General features: G+C 43.4%; 1 protein-coding gene across 12 annotated transcripts in view; it reads left to right on the top strand.

Annotated features, from left to right (window-relative positions):
* KANSL3 (KAT8 regulatory NSL complex subunit 3) overlaps positions 1-16152 on the top strand; it is a 63477-nt gene that overhangs the window by 6805 nt on the left and 40520 nt on the right. For 11 of the 12 annotated variants that reach the window (XM_066267750.1, XM_066267752.1, XM_066267749.1 and 8 more), the window contains exons 4-5: positions 15383-15473; positions 15571-15756. In XM_066267750.1, coding sequence (XP_066123847.1) covers positions 15383-15473; positions 15571-15756 — 277 coding nt within the window. Of the gene's footprint in view, positions 1-2740; positions 2804-15382; positions 15474-15570; positions 15757-16152 lie in introns of those variants that run through there. The other variant, XM_066267759.1, reaches the window with a different exon arrangement.

Below are 16152 nucleotides of genomic sequence, written 5' to 3'. Positions count from 1 at the left end.
AACAATTTTATGAAGGTAAACATTTATATACCATATAAGTTATCTAATTAATGTGTACATTTTAGTGTATTCATCACCACAATCAGTTAAAACTTTTTTTTTGTTTACTGATTTTATTTTTTTATTAACTTTAGAGAGAGAGGAAGGGAGGGAGAAACAGGCACATCGAACTGTTCCTACATGTGTCTGACCAGGGATTGAATAGGCAACCTCTGTGCTTTGGGATGATTCTCTAACTAACCAAGATATCCAGCCAGATTTTTTATTTACTTGATTTGAAAGAAAGAGAGAAACATTGATTTGTTGTTCCTCTTACTTATACATTCATTGGTTGATTCTTATATGTGCCCTGATCAGGGATTGAATTCACATGTTAGCGTATCGGGATGATTCTCTAACCAACTGAACTACCTGGCCAGAGCTCCACAATCAATTTGATGAACATTATCATCACCCCAAAAAGAAATTTCTTATCCATTAACAGCCACTTCCCATTTTTTCCCAAACTGTCCAACCCCTGGCTGGACAGTTTCCTTTCTGAATTTGCCTATTCTGAACATTTTATATAAATGGAATCATACAATATGTTGCTTTTGTGTCTGGCTGCTCTTGCTTAGTGAAATGTTTTTAAAGTTTGTGCATGTTGTAGCATGAATCAGTAGTTCTTTCCTTTTTATTCCCAGTGATGTTCCATTATAAGGATGTACCACATTTTTTTATCCTTTCATTTGTTGATGAATATTTGGGTTGCTAATACTTTCTGGCTGTTATGAATATGCATGATTCATGTACTTGTTTTTGTGTGGACATGTGTTTTCAGTTCTCTTGCATATTACCTAGAAATGGGATGGCTGGGTCATATGGTAATTTCATGTTTAACTTTAGAGGACTTTGTAGACTGATTTCCAAAGAGATTACACCATTTTACATTCCCCACTAGCAGTTTCACCTCATCTTTGCCAACATTTATTTGTATTTTTCTTTATTATGACCATTATAAAGGTTGTGAAGTGAAATCTTATTGTAGTTTTATTTATTAAAGATTTTATTTATTGATTAAAAAAAAAAAGAAAGAAAGGAGAGAGAGAGAGAGAAAAGGGAGTGAGGAGTGGGAAGCATCAAATTATAGTAGTTGCTTCCCGTATGTGCCTTGACCAGGCAAGCCTGAGGTTTCAAACCAGTGACCTCAGCATTCCAGGTTGATGCTTTATCCACTGCACCACCACAGGTCTGGCTCATTGTTTTAATTTGCATTTCCCTGATGGCTCTGCTATATGTAAGGGAATGTTAAAATCCTTACATAGGAGTTGGTAATTGGTACACTTGTCATAATATTGGAGAGATCTTATTTTATAATAATGGAATAGAAGGAGGACATTTGGTAGGAAGAAGGGTAGGAAAGTTTGAGGCAGTTGTCATGATTTTGAATCTGGTTGGAAGCTGGTATGAATTGAGCAGGTGTGCTTGTGTGATCAAGGTGGTAACTGTTAAAGGAGGAGTGGCTCTCTACTTTGATTGAAGAGCTTATGAAGAAGTTGTTGGGGGTCTTAGATTGGAATTTACATGATGCCCTCCCTAAGAAAGAGAAATGCTCTGCAGAGCTTCGGATAAAGAAGAAAACTGCTGTGAGTAAAGATCAACTACTAGAATATCATTGGAATCTGTGAATTCAACAAGTGGGTATTGTTGTTGGTACAGTTAATAATAAAAATGGTGACAGTGGTAGTAACAAAAAAGAACTACCATTTGTCCAGTGCTTTCTAGGTGCCAGGCATTGTGCTAAGCACTTCATGTGCATGAGTTCTTAATCCCACAGCAACTCTTTGAGGTATATTCCTTCTCTATTTTACAAGATGGAGAAACTGAACTCAGGGTGGTTAAGAAATCTTAGGAAGTGATGGAGCAGGGATTTGTTCAAAGCAGGCAGTTCATCTCCAGAGCCCAGTGTTCTCGACTACTATTCCTTCTTCTTAAGGGCAGTAAAAAGGGCAGTTAGTGGGGCTGAATAAGGTGAGCCTACATGGTTATGTGTTCCTTTGTGGTGTCCTCAGTGTGGAGTTTCAGAAATTGCATGCAAGAACTGCATGAGGTTTTTATCAGTTCACCCATGGTCATGATCAAGAAGGTTCTTGTGGACTTTTTTTATTTATTTTTAATTCATTTTATAGAGAGGAGAGAGAGAGAGAGAGAGAGAGAGAGAGAGAGAGAGAGAGAAGGGGGGGCCAGGAAGCATCAACTCCCATTTGTGCCTTGACCAGGCAAGTCCAGAGTTTCAAACTGGCGACCTCAGTGTTCCAGAGCGGCGCTTTATTTGGGGACTCTTTATACTTACCAAAGTCATCGGACACTTAATAATACATATGAATTCTAGTTTCTTAATTTACAGGGAAAGATAAGCTCTGGGGCAGATGAGACACTGGGATGTCCTGGCCAGAGCATTGATTTTTCAGGAGAGTCTGGGAAGCCATTCTCTTCCAGAAGTAGATGGCAAGTGCAGAGTCTGCCCTGAGGCCTCCTTCAGCCAGGTAGCTAGATGCACCCATCTTTCCTCAAAGCAAGAAGGGCTTGCAAAGTAGGCCAGGGCACACCTTCACCTGCCCAGTCCTTCAGAGAAGCACTGGCAGATTCTTATCTTTGGCTTGTCTTTCTCTATGGGGACCTCCATCCTTCTGTTATGTCGTTACAATAGATTGATGTGATTAATTAGTGCTCAGTTTATCTCAGATTATTTGTTTTTTAGTGTCTGATGAGATTTTGGAGGCGTCCTTCTCATTAGCAACAGGCTTACAAACCATCTGTTCAGGTAGGTCACTTTTGCACACAGCTAATTATATTATTTGATGATACTCACTGGCTTCACTTTCAGAGGTCACCATTTATACGATCTTCTCTCCGAACTCTGGATCCGTAACCTGTTTGGAACTTGCAGTTAGTTTCTCTGCTCTGATTATAATCATCTTGTCATTCTTTCCCTTGACTTGATTGTTAAATTGCTCCTTCTTTTCTTTCTGTATAAAGTCATGTAAAATTAATATTTCCCACATCAAGAACTCATGGACTATAGGACTGGAAATTTGTTTTGCCTCAGAGGTCTTTCAATGGAATCAGAAACTTAATTCCTTTGTTAGTGCCCTATTTTTCAGTAGTAAATGCCTTCAGATAACTTTCTGTGTAGAGAAAATGAAGCCCTCTCCCCCTTAACTGACTCTGACTTTCTGCAGTAATGCCTGATATTTGGTGAAATAGTTTAAATCTCCTTTTCTGACTGAATTGTCTAGATCATGGGTTAGCAAACGAGGCCCATGTGCCAAACCGGCCCTATGCTTGTTTTCAAACAGTTCGTGAACTAAGAATGGTTTTCACATTTGTAACTAGTTGAAATAAAATCCAAAGAAGACACATGAAATTCAAATTTCAGGCCCTGGCTGGTGGCTCAGTGGATGGAGTGTCTGCCTGGCAAATGAATGTCCTTGGTTTGATTCCCACTCAGGGCAAACAGGAGAATTGACTATTTGCTTCTCTCCCCCTTTCTCCCCCTTCTCTCCCTCTTCTCTTGCAGCCAGTGCTTGATTTGGTTTGAGTGTCATCAGGGTGCTTAGGATACCTAGGTTTGTCCAAGAGCATCAACCTTGGGTGCTAAAAATAGTTCAGTTGATTCAGCATCAGCCCCAGACGGGTTGCTGGGTGTTGGGGCACGTGTGGGAGTCTGTCTCACTATCTCCCCTCCTCTCTCTTTTTTTTTTTTTTTTAACTTATTTATTCATTTTAGAGAGGAGAGGGAGAGACAGAGAGAGAGAGAGAGAGAGAAGAGAAGAGACAGAGAGAAGTGGGGGAGGAGCTGGAAGCATCAATTCCCATATGTACCTTGACCAGGCAAGCCCAGGGTTTCGAACCGGTGACCTCAGCATTTCCAGGTCGATGCTTTATCCACTGCGCCACCACAGGTCAGGCTCCCCTCCTCTCTTGAATTAAAAAAAATTCAAGTTTCAAAGTTTATAAATGCAGTTTTTAAAAAAATTTATTTATTGATTTGAGAGAAAGAGAAGGGGAGAAAAAGGGGGAAGAGAGATAGAAACACTGACCTCTTCTTTGACCCAGGATCGAACAAGTAACCTCTGCATATCCCAAGGATGCTCTAACCCAGCGTTTCTCAACCTGTGGGTCACGACCCACAGGTTGAGAACCACTGCTCTAACCAATCAAGCTGTCTGGTGAGGGCTATAAGTGCAGTTTTGCTGGACCACAGTCATGCCCACTCTTCTGGGTGTTGTCCATGGATGCTTTTACAATATGACTGCAGAGTTGAATAGTTGTGACAGACTATATGGCCCACAGACTCAAATATTTACTCTCTAGTTCATATAGAAAAAGTTTGTTGACCTCTAGTCTAGGTCATGTTCCTGTGTTTGTGGTGTGAAAAACCTTTGAAAACAATTTACTTACATTTTGCTGGGGTAGTAATGTCCTGAAGAAGTTGGACCAGTTTCCCCCGTCCCCACAGAATTTTCAAATGTCAAGTTTAAAGATATATAGCTTTTGAAAGACATTCAATAAAATACTTCTGATACATGATATGTCTCAGCATTGCTCAAATGATTTAGGACATTTCCAATATTTCAATAAAAGAGACTAGTGTCCTAAAACATGTTGTCTTATCTTAGAAATCAAAACTTCTCTGAATTGAGCCAAATGAAACCATTCTCCTTTTTTTTTTTTACAGAGACAGAGAGTCAGAGAGAGGGATAGATAGGGACAGGCAGACAGGAACGGAGAGAGATGAGAAGCATTAATCATTAGTTTTTCATTGCGACACCTTAGTTGTTCATTGATTGCTTTCTCATATGTGCCTTGACCGTGGTCCTTCAGCAGACCGAGTAACCCCTTAGTCAAGCCAGCGACCTTGGGTCCAAGCTGGTGAGCTTTGCTCAAACCAGATGAGCCCGCACTCAAGCTGGTGACCTTGGGGTTTCGAATGTGGATCCTCTGCATCCCAGTCCGACACTATCTACTGCGCCACCGCCTGGTCAGGCCATTCTCCTTTTTTTAAGTTTTATTTTATTTTATTTTTGTGACAGAGACAGAGAGAGGGACAAATAAGGACAGAGAGACGGGAAGGGAGATAGGTGAATAGGTGAGAAGCATAAATTCTTTGTTGCAGCACCTTAGTTGTTCATTGATTGATTTCTTATATGTGCCTTCACGGTAGGGGGGGGGGCTACAGCAGATCAGAGTGACCTCTTGCTTAAGCCAGCGACCTTGGACTCAAGCCAGCGACCATGGGGTCATGTCTATGATCCCATGCTCAAGCCAACAACCCCACACTCAAGCTGGGGATCCTGCGCTCAAGCCGGCGACCTCAGGGTTTCGAATCTGGATCCTCCACATCCCAGTTTGATGCTCTATCCACTGCACCACTGCCTGATCAGGCTTTAAAAAAAATTTTCTCTAATTATATCTCAATATTGTATGTATCTATATATTACTTAGATTGGAAATTTGAAATTTTGACTCCCAAGATCTTTGTGTTATTTCCCCCTCCTTTTTTTCCTCCCATTCTCTCTCTCTCTTTCTCTCTGTCTCTCTCTCTCTCATTCCTTTTCATTCTTTCCTTTCTCCTGGTGTTTAAGCAAAAAAAAATTTTTATAATCTGCCTGACCAGCAATGGTGCAGTGGGTTGTCGACCTAGGATGCTGAGGTCCCAGGTTCAAAACCCCAAGGTCACCAGCTTGAGCCCAGAGGTCGCTGGCTTGAGCAAGGGTTTAAAACTGGCCTGGCTTGAGCCCCCTGGTCAAGGCAAGTATGAGAAGCAATCAGTGAACAACTGAAGTGCCATACCTATGCACCTAGGAGTTGATGTTTCTGATCTCTCTCCCTTCCTACCTGTCTCTCACTAAAAAAGAAAAAGAAACAAATTATAATCTAAAAAGTAAGTATGACCTTTTCTGTCTCTCTGATGTTCTTTGTCTCTCCCTGTTTGACTTCTGGTTAAAAATATCTTTTAGACATTTTAATACTGAATTAGTCTCCCTTGAAAAATTAGTTTATCAGAGAAAACAATTACCTTTGAATATATTAGGCTTTTCTAGGACCAATGTGACTTTTTGGCTGCTTTTGATAAGATGATCCAGCAGTCAGAACATTATTCCGGGTCAGTCAGAGCATAGGGAACACAGGATTATCTGATCTTGTCTAAGGAATGAAGAATAGGCATTTTTGCACTCCTAAAAATTAAATAGGTTTAGTTGGGGGGACTGTGTTGACTCACCACAGTTCCCATCAGCTATTTGACTGTTTAGACTTGTATTTAAAATTCTGTCTCCTGTTTTTAAATTTTTCCTTAATTATATCTTTTGCATGCTCTTTATCTTAATCTTAGGTTAGATCTTTGTTTTCCCTGCCCACTTAATTTTCCAGCCTTCCACAAAGCTGACAAAATATAGAGAATGTGTTTCAGTTCTTAGAATCACTTTGTTGTCTATCCAGCAACAATCCTAAGAACTTTTTCTGGGATTTTATTTTAGACATTCTGTTACATAATAAAGAATGCTGTTGGTGCCTCATAAATTATTATTCCTCACTCGCTGTCCTTGAAATTAAAGTCTGTAACATGATCAGTAGGCTTTGAGAAATCTTCAGAGGTTGCTGAACATGAAGAAATTGTATTTGTTGCCTAACCTTCAAGTGAGTATTATTATTTATTTATTTTTTTTCATTTTTCTGAAGCTGGAAACAGGGAGAGACAGACAGACTCCCGCATGCGCCCGACCGGGATCCACCCGGCACGCCCACCAGGGGCGACGCTCTGCCCACCAGGGGGCGATGCTCTGCCCACCCTGGGCTTCGCCATGTTGCGACCAGAGCCACTCTAGCGCCTGGGGCAGAGGCCACAGAGCCATCCCCAGCGCCCGGGCCATCTTTGCCCCAATGGAGCCTTGGCTGCGGGAGGGGAAGAGAGAGACAGAGAGGGAAAGCGCGGCGGAGGGGTGAAGAAGCAAATGGGCGCTTCTCCTGTGTGCCCTGGCCGGGAATCGAACCCGGGTCCTCCACACGCTAGGCCGACGCTCTACCACTGAGCCAACCGGCCAGGGCCTGCAAGTGAGCATTATTGCTGGGAGTAAGATTTTAGCGTAGTATTGCTTCAAGATGTCACAGGTTCTTTTTTTTTTTCTTTTTTGTGGCAGAGACAGAGAGCGCCAGAGAGACATACTGATAGGGACAGACAGACAGGAAGGGAGAGAGATGAGAAACATCAGTTCTTTGTTGTAGCTCCTTAATTGTTCATTGGTTGATTTCTTATATGTGCCTTGACTGGGGGGCTATAGCAGACCAAGTGATCCCTTGCTCGAGCCAGTGACCTTGTGCTCAAGCTGGTGAGCTTTGCTCAAACCAGATGAGTCCGCACTCAAGCCGGCGACCTCAGGGTCTCGAACCTGGGTCCTCCGCATCCCAGTCTGACGCTCTATCCACTGTGCCACTGCCTGGTCAGGCTGTCACAGGTTCTTAATACATATTTTTATAGAACTGGAAATTTGAAAATTTTTACATAGCCCTTGATCTTTCATTTCTACTTCAAGGTCCGTCAGAAACACAGTCATATGAAAATGGAGATAGATGTGTGCATGTGTTTGTTGTGGGGAAAGGAGGAGGGGTTCACTGTAGCTGTTCGTAAGAGCAATAAAAGGGACACAACCTAAATGCCCACTGATGGGGCAGAACTAACCAGTAAAAACAAAGATGTGTATTGATACGGAAATAGATCCATATATCTCTAGAGCTCTTTGAACTATTTGTAAACATCCTATCTCCTGCCACCACTACCAGATCCCCAAGCCCTCTTGAGACTTCTTATACATGAAAGAGATGCTACTGTGTCAGTATTTTGTCCATTTCAATAATGTGAACTAGCTGATATTCATAATCCATCCTGAACCTAGGGTGTCCGGAGTCCCAACACTTGAATTGAAGCTTCCACTCCCTGCCTCCCAAGTCCAAAATTTCTAGATTTCAAATTTCAACAAAACCTGACTGGATCTGGTGAAGTAGCAGGAATAAGCCAAGGGAACCAGGGAAAAATAAGAAAAAGGAGCCCTGGCTGGTTGACTCAGTGGATGGAGCGTTGGCCTAGCATAAGGATGTTCCTAGTTCGATTCCTGGTCAGGGCACACAAGAAGCGACCATCTGCTTCTCTCCACCTCTTCTCCTTGCCTCTTCTCCTTCCTCTTCCCCTCCCATAGCCAGTGGCTCGTTTGATTCAAGCATCAGCCCTGGGCGCTGAGAATAGGTAGGTTGGTCCGAGCCCCAGACAGCGGTTGCTAAGTAGATCCCAGTTGGGGTACATGCAGGAATCTGTCTCACTATCTCCCCTCCTCTCACTTAAAAAAAAAAAGGAAAAAGAGCCTGACCAGGCGGTAGCGCAGTGGATAGAGCGTCAGACTGGGATGCGGAGGACCCAGGTTTGAGACCCTGAGGTCGCCAGCTTGAGCGTAGGCTCATCTGGTTTGAGCAAGGGGTTACTCAGTTTGTTGTGGCCCCACGGTCAAGGCACATATGAGAAAGCAACCAACAACTAAGGTGCCAAAATGAAAAACTGATGATTGATGCTTCTCATCTCTCTCCGTTCCTGTCTGTCCCTATCTATCCCTCTCTCTGACTCTATCTCTGTAAAAATAAATAAATAAAATAAAATAAGTATAAATGACTTTAAAAAAAGAGAAAGAAAAAGGACAATTCTCAGAAACCAAGACTGTTTCTGATACAAGAAGGTAACAAGAGTGGAGGTTTGGAGGATGAGAAGGGGTTAAGTATAGCAAGGAAAGCTGAAGGATTCTGTGATCATGAACTTCAGCTCTTCTCTTAAAGTTTGCTTCCATCAATAATCAGCTGCCCTGGGTGGGTAGTTCAGTTGGTTAGAGAGTGTCATCCCAGTACAGCCAAGTTATGGATTTGATCCCTGGTCAGGGCACATACAAGAATCAACCAATGAGTGCATAAATCAGTGGAACAACAAATTGGTGTGTCTCTCTCTCAATAAGTAAAAATAAATAAATGAATAAGTAATTAAAGTAATTATAGCTAACCTGAGTTTTTATTGCTAGAGGAACCTTAAGAGATCCATATCTATTTTACAGTCAAGGAGGATGAGGGCACACATCTGCCTCTTCATTGCAGAGCTGGTTTGAGTCTTGACTCCGAGTTAGTGTTCTCCTGGACTGTGTAACTGATCAGTTGTAAACATGTAGGTGAGATTTTATTTTACAGAAGGAAAAGAGGTTGAACCATATTTTCCTCCTTTTGTGTGTGTGTGTGTGACAGAGACAGAGAGAGGGACAGATAGGAACAGACAGACAGGGAAACATCAGTTTTGTTGTGGTACCTTAGCTGTTCATTGATTGTATTCTCATATGTACCTTGACTGGGGGGCTACAGCAGAGTGAGTGACCCCTTGCTTAAGCCAGCAACCTTGGGGCTTCGAACTTAGGTCCTATGCTTCCTAGTCCGATGTTCTATCCACTGTGCCACTACCTGGTCAGGCCATTTTCCTCTTTTCTAAAGGATATTTACTCTTTCCAAGAAGAATGGGACAGCTGTACAAAGTTAAGGGTAATTTATAAAGTGATGGGGTCGTGTTATTGGTGTTCATAGAAAAATGAGCTGTAGAAAATAGGGTGCCTTCTTGGGGGGGTATGATGGGAAGGATGCTGGTCTGCTGTAAAAGTAAGAGGCTCAGATTAGTTGCACCTAAGTCATGTTTCAGTGTCTTCTGCTTGTCAGCCCCACAGCTTTGTGTGGTGAGAAGTGTAAGGGTTTGAGTTTGTGCTCAGCTGTTTACAGGACTTAGAATGTTGTATGCTCACAATTTATCCATTTATTTATTTGGCAGAAATAAAGTCCCTACCATGTGCCATATACTGTTTTACCTGTTGGGAATCGGACACTTAGACAAAACCAACAGTCCCTGCCATCTTAGCCTTTACATTCCAGCAGAGGGAGATGACTAAAGAAATAAATACCGTGCAACGGTAGTAAATACAATGGGCAGAATGTGAGAGGTGATATGACTGGAAGGGGGATAGGGAAGTTGGGATGGGAGTGAGGTGTTGGCAGTTTTATAAATAGGGGTGAGTCAGGGAAGCTTCAGTAGAGGTTGACATCTGAGCAGTGACCTGAAAAAGGTAGAAAGGGAGCCATTGTTCAAGGGAGAGGGAATGGTGACTGTACCCCACTTGTGATAGGAGAATACCAGAAGGAGGGGTGGGGGAGCAATGTGGTGAAGCACAGAAGTCAGTCGTTGACGATTTTGTGGCTTATTCCTCCTTCAGAGTCCAGTCAGGGTTTTTTTTGTTTTTGTGACAGAGAGAGACAGAGAGAGGGACAGATAGGTACAGACAGGAAAGGAGAGATGAGAAGCATCAATTTTTCATTGTGGCACCTTAGTTGTTCATTAATTGCTTTCTCGTATGTGCCTTGACTGGGGGCTGCAGCAGACTGAGTGACCCCTTGCTTGAACCAGCGACCTTGGGCTCAAGCTGGTGAACTTTGCTCAAACCAGATGAGCCCAAGTTCAAACCATATGAACCCATGCTCAAGCCGGCAACTTTGGGGTTTCGAACCTGGGTCTTACGCGGACGCGTCCCAGTCCAATGCTCTATCCACTGTGCCACCACCTGGTCAAGCCAGTCATGTTTTGTTGTAGTTTGATATTCAGAGAGTTGGGACTTGGGAGGCGGGGACTGAGACTCAGATAGCCAGTGACAATGACTGGCTCTTTTTTTTTTTTTTAATGTCTTTTTTTTTAAATTTTTTATTTATTCCTTTTTAGAGAGGGCAGAGAGAGGGCAGAGAGAGGGAGAGAGAGAGAGAGAGAGAGAGAAGGGGGGAGGAGCTGGAAGCATCAACTCCCATATGTGCCTTGACCAGGCAAGCCCAGAGTTTCGAACCGGCGACCTCAGCATTTCCAGGTCCACGCTTTATCCACTGCGCCACCACAGGTCAGGCATGACTGGCTCTTAATGGATTGAAATATGGCCACTGAAGGACTTTGAGCAGAGTGACATGATCTGATTTAGATTTTTGATTGATTTATTTTCAGAAATGATTTTCCAAATTAGCTTTCCAAAATGTTGTGCTAATTTATATTTCCATCAAGTAAGGAGGGACCTATCTTCCTATGTCCTTATAACACAGACTAGTATTAAACTTCTTAATTTTTACCCATTTGATAGTTGAAAAATATTTTAATTTGAATATTTAATTAATTAATTTATTTATTTTTATTGATTTTTGAAAGAAAAGGAGAGACAGAAACATCAATCTGTTCCTGTGTTAATTTGCATATTTGATATTTAATAGGGTTGGCTCTAACTTTGTGAGAACTGCCTTCTCATGTTCTTTGCCTATTTTAATTTTGAGTATTTTGTCTCTTAATTTTTTAGCAGCTTTCTTTTTTATTTTAATGAAATGGCAGGTGTTTTGACTTTGTTTTTGATATTTAATTTTTTTCCTTTACAGAAGTTTAAAGGACTTACGTAGTTACATTTATCTTTTTATTTTTTAAGTGAGAGGTAGGGAGATAGACTCCCACAAATGCCCCTACCAGGATCCACCCAGCAACCCTCATCTGGAGCCAATGCTCAAATTAACCTAGCTATTTTAGCACCTGAGGCTGACGCGCTTGGACCAACTGAGCCATCCTCAGTGTTTGGGAGCCCATGCTCAGACCAGTTGAGCTCTTGGATATAGGAGGGGGAGAGGGAGAGGAGAGAAGCAAATGGTCGCTTCTCTTGTGTGACCTCACTGAGAATTAAACCTGGGACATCCATATGCCGATGCTGGGTCAACACTCCATCCACTGAACCAACCTGTCAGGTTCTTACATTTATTTTTTTTTTTGGAGAGACAGGAAGGGGGGAGAGAAATGAGAAGCATCTACTTGAAGTTGCGGCGCTTTAGTTGTTCATTGATTGCTTTCTTATACATGCTTTGACCTCCAGCTGGGCCAGTGACCCCTTGCTCAAGTCAGCGACCTTGGGCTCAAGCCAACGACCTTTACACTCAGCCTGCAACCATGGGGTCATGTCTATGATCCCACTCTCAAGCCAGTGACCCTGCGCTCAAGCTGGTGGGCCAGCGCTCAAGCCAGATAAGCCCATGCTCAAGGCAGTGACCCCAGGGTTTCATACCTGGGTCCTCAGCATCCCAATCCAATACTCTGTTCACTGCACTACCACCTGGTGAGGCTATCTTTCTTTCTTTTATGGCTTTTAGGTTTTAGGTCATACTTAAGAAAGAAAGGCCTTACTTGTTCTAAGATAGATGATTGATTGATAGATAATCTCTATTTCTTCTAGGACTTCGGTAATTTTATTTTTGGATATTTAACTTTTTTTTTTTAAGATTTTATTTATTTATTATAGGGGGGGAGCAGGAAGCATCAACTCCCATATGTGCCTTGACCAGGCAAGTCTAGGGTCTCGAACCTGTGACCTCAGCATTCCAGGTTGATGCTTTATCCACTGCGCCACCACAGGTCAGGCTTCAGGGTTTTTCTCAGCACCACTGTCTTTATTCCCGCTTTGTTGTTTTAAGCCACCCAATCGGTGGTGCTTTTTCACAATGTCCTTGGGAAACTAATACACAGAAAGACAAACAACCTTAATATGCCTAAACTTGCCCTTGACATTTCACCTAACCTGTCTGCTACCAGGCTTGCACTGCCACCTTGGTCTTATTCCAGGTTCTCATTTTGATCTGGCACCCACTTTATTGATTTTTGTATATAGAGAAAGAAGAATATCATAGTTGTTTTTCCACTTACTTATGCATTTTGTTGGGTGATTCTTTTTTATTTTATTTTATTTATTGATTTTTAGAGAAAGGAGAAATAGAGAGAAATAGAAAGAGAGATGGGGGGAGAGCAGGAAGCATCAACTCATTGTAGTTGCTTTCTGTATGTGCCTTCACCAGGCAAGCCCAGGGTTTGAACTGGTAACTTTGGTGTTCCAGGTCAATGTTTTATCCACTGCGCCTCCAGAGGCCAGGTTCATTGGGTGATTCTTGTATGTGGCCTGACCAGGGATCAAACCTGCAACCTTGATATATCAGGATGATGTTCTAACCAACTGTAACAACCTGGCCAGGCTGGCACTCACTTTAAAAAAAATCTCTTTTAAGGTAATCTTATCACCAATTTATTTTATGGCTGAGAGATTTGGTAAACAAATATTAACTGGGCATCTTCTATTACCTTTCTCTCAGTGTCTTTAGGAAGATTACTGTCCAGAATTGGGGTTTTACTAATTAAGACTGACAGGATTGGGTGGAGGTGGACTTTGGAAGCTCCACTAAACTGTGCTGGGTATGACAACAAGTGGGGACAGGGCAGTGGGACAGGTTTCTTTTTCTTTTTTCTTTTTGATTTTTATTGATTTTAGAGAGAGAAGAGAGAGAGAGAAAGTTGGGGGCAGTGGGTAGGAAGCAGGAAGCATCAATTCATGTTGCTTCTCATATGTGCTTGGGGTTTTGAACCAGCAACTTTGGCATTCCAGGTGAATGCCTTATCCACTGCGCCACCACAGGTCCAGCAGGACAGGTTTCTAATTGCAGGGCCTAGAGCTGAGTGTCAGGACACATTCCGCCATTCATAAGCAGAGTAGAATGTGAGTGTCTTGTGTACTGTGCTGAAGTAACACAGTGTTAATTCATACGGGACCGACATTCAGAAGTAAATTTGGCCTGACCAGGTGGTGGTGCAGTGGACAGAGCATTGGACTGGGATGCAGAGGACCCAGATTCGAAGGTCCGTGGTCACTGGCTTGAGCATGGGATCACAGACATGACCCTTTGGTTGCTGGCTTAAAGCCCAAGGTCACTGACTTGAGCAAGGGTCACATGGTCTGCTGTAGCCCCCTGGTCAAGGCAATATGAGAAAGCAGTCAGTGAACAACTAAGGTGCCACAACGAAGAATTGATGTTTCTCATCTCTTTCCCTTCCTGTCTGTCCCCCTCTCTGTCTTTTTTTTTTTTTTTTTTTTCATTTTTCTGAAGCTGGAAACAGGGAGAGACAGTCAGACAGACTCCTGCATGCGCCCGACCGGGATCCACCCGGCATGCCCACCAGGGGCGGTGCTCTGCCCCCCAGGGGGCGATGCTCTGCCCATCCTGGGCGTCGCCATATTGCGACCAGAGCCACTCTAGCGCCTGAGGCAGAGGCCACAGAGCCATGCCCAGCGCCCGGGCCATCTCTGCTCCAATGGAGCCTTGGCTGCGGGAGGGGAAGAGAGAGACAGAGAGGAAAGCGCGGCGGAGGGGTGGAGAAGCAAATGGGCGCTTCTCCTGTGTGCCCTGGCCGGGAATCGAACCCGGGTCCTCCGCACGCTAGGCCGACGCTCTACCGCTGAGCCAACCGGCCAGGGCCTCTCTGTCTTTTTTTTGACACACACAAACACACACACACACACACACACACACACACACACACACACACACACAGAAATACATGGTGGAAAAGGGAATGATGTCAGTTTGGATAGAATATTAAGGAGTAGGAAAATAGCCACTTCGTTTGTTATATTCCTTTTCTATTTTTTTTGAAGCTAACTTAAATAGGCCTCTTATATTAGTCTGGGGTTTAAATTTTTTTTAATTTTTTTTTTTTTTTTTACAGAGACAGAAAATGAGTCAGAGAGAGGGATAGACAGGGACAGACAGGAACGGAGAGAGATGAGAAGCATCTATCATTAGTTTTTCATTGTGCATTGCAACACCTTAGTTGTTCATTGATTGCTTTCTCATATGTGCCTTGACCACGGGCCTTCAGCAGACCGAGTAACCCCTTGCTGGAGCCAGCGACCTTGGGTTCAAGCTGGTGAGTTTTTCCTCAAACCAGATGAGCCCGCACTCAAGCTGGTGACCTCGAGGTCATGAACCGGGGTCTTCTGCATCCCAGTCCGACGCTCTATCCACTGCGCCACCGCCTGATCAGGCAGTCTGGGATTATATTACACTAAAATGCTTGTTCATCTTGTCTGCCTTCTTGTATGAAATATTAACCTTGTGAAATTCAAATATGTCTGTGCAATGGAGCTATTTTGCTTTTATTTGCTATTGGATTATTTTAGCCACTGAGTAAATGATTAGCTTGGCCAGCACTAAAAAGACTTCATTGTGACTGTAGTGTGTATATTAATACGAGTGCTTGTAGTCAGAACTGAGACTAGAATCTTGGTCTTCTGCTTTAGCTTGGTGGTCTTAGACTAAGCTACTTTGAGTTATGCTGTTTCACAGTGGGAACAAAAGACATGGCATAATCTTTGTACAATGTATTTGCATGGGGTGTGTTCAAATTAAAGGGTTTGACTTTAATTCCTCGGAGTTTCCCTTATAGGACAGGCTGGACAATGGCCCAGAACAAGCTGTTCAACAAGATCCTCAAAGCACTGCAGTCTGATCGGCTTGCCCGCTTGGCCAACGAAGGGGTGAGACTTCAGAAAGCTGCCCGTGGTATGCGCAGTCCCTTTCTCCCATTGCTAACAGGTGGACCTCATGTTTTATTGCTCTACGTATGTCTTTCAGGCTTGCAATGAGCCAGTGCTCCGCCGCGTTGCTGTGGACAAGTGTGCGAGGAGAGTGCGGCAGGCCCTGGCAAGTGTGAGTTGGGACACCAAGCTGATCCAGTGGCTGCACACCACCCTGGTGGAGACCTTGAGTCTGCCCATGCTGGCAGCCTACCTGGATGCTTTGCAGACACTGAAAGGGAAGGTAAGGCTGATTGGTGTCTGCCTTGTGCTAGGGTAGCCAGCCTCTGCTATAGACATGGGGCTTGGCAAGGTCATTGCTTGGTCAGCCAGGAGGGCATGACTGAGTCTGCCAAGTTTGCTATTAAAATAAGAGACATGGTATCATTTCACATTTTTGTCTGGTGTAAACTTCTTCAGCCCTGCTGGCTCCAGGATGCGGTGTGGGCTTGAAAACCAGGGTACACTTGTAGCCTCTCCATCCCTGCAGCTTGTGGTTTGAGTCACCTCTGAGGTGAGGTGAGAAAGGAATTGAATTATCACATGGAAGATGAAGGGTTTACTAGCAGGAGTGATGAGAAGGGGCCAGAAGCGGACCTGGGAGCTCAGAGTGCAGCGGTCAGCGGTAGGGAGGTGTCCA

Source organism: Saccopteryx bilineata, chromosome 3, assembly GCF_036850765.1.
Source record: "Saccopteryx bilineata isolate mSacBil1 chromosome 3, mSacBil1_pri_phased_curated, whole genome shotgun sequence".
NCBI lineage: Eukaryota > Metazoa > Chordata > Mammalia > Chiroptera > Emballonuridae > Saccopteryx > Saccopteryx bilineata.
The sequence above is the reverse complement of the archived record's forward strand: the minus strand, read 5'-3'. Positions and strand labels throughout refer to the sequence as shown.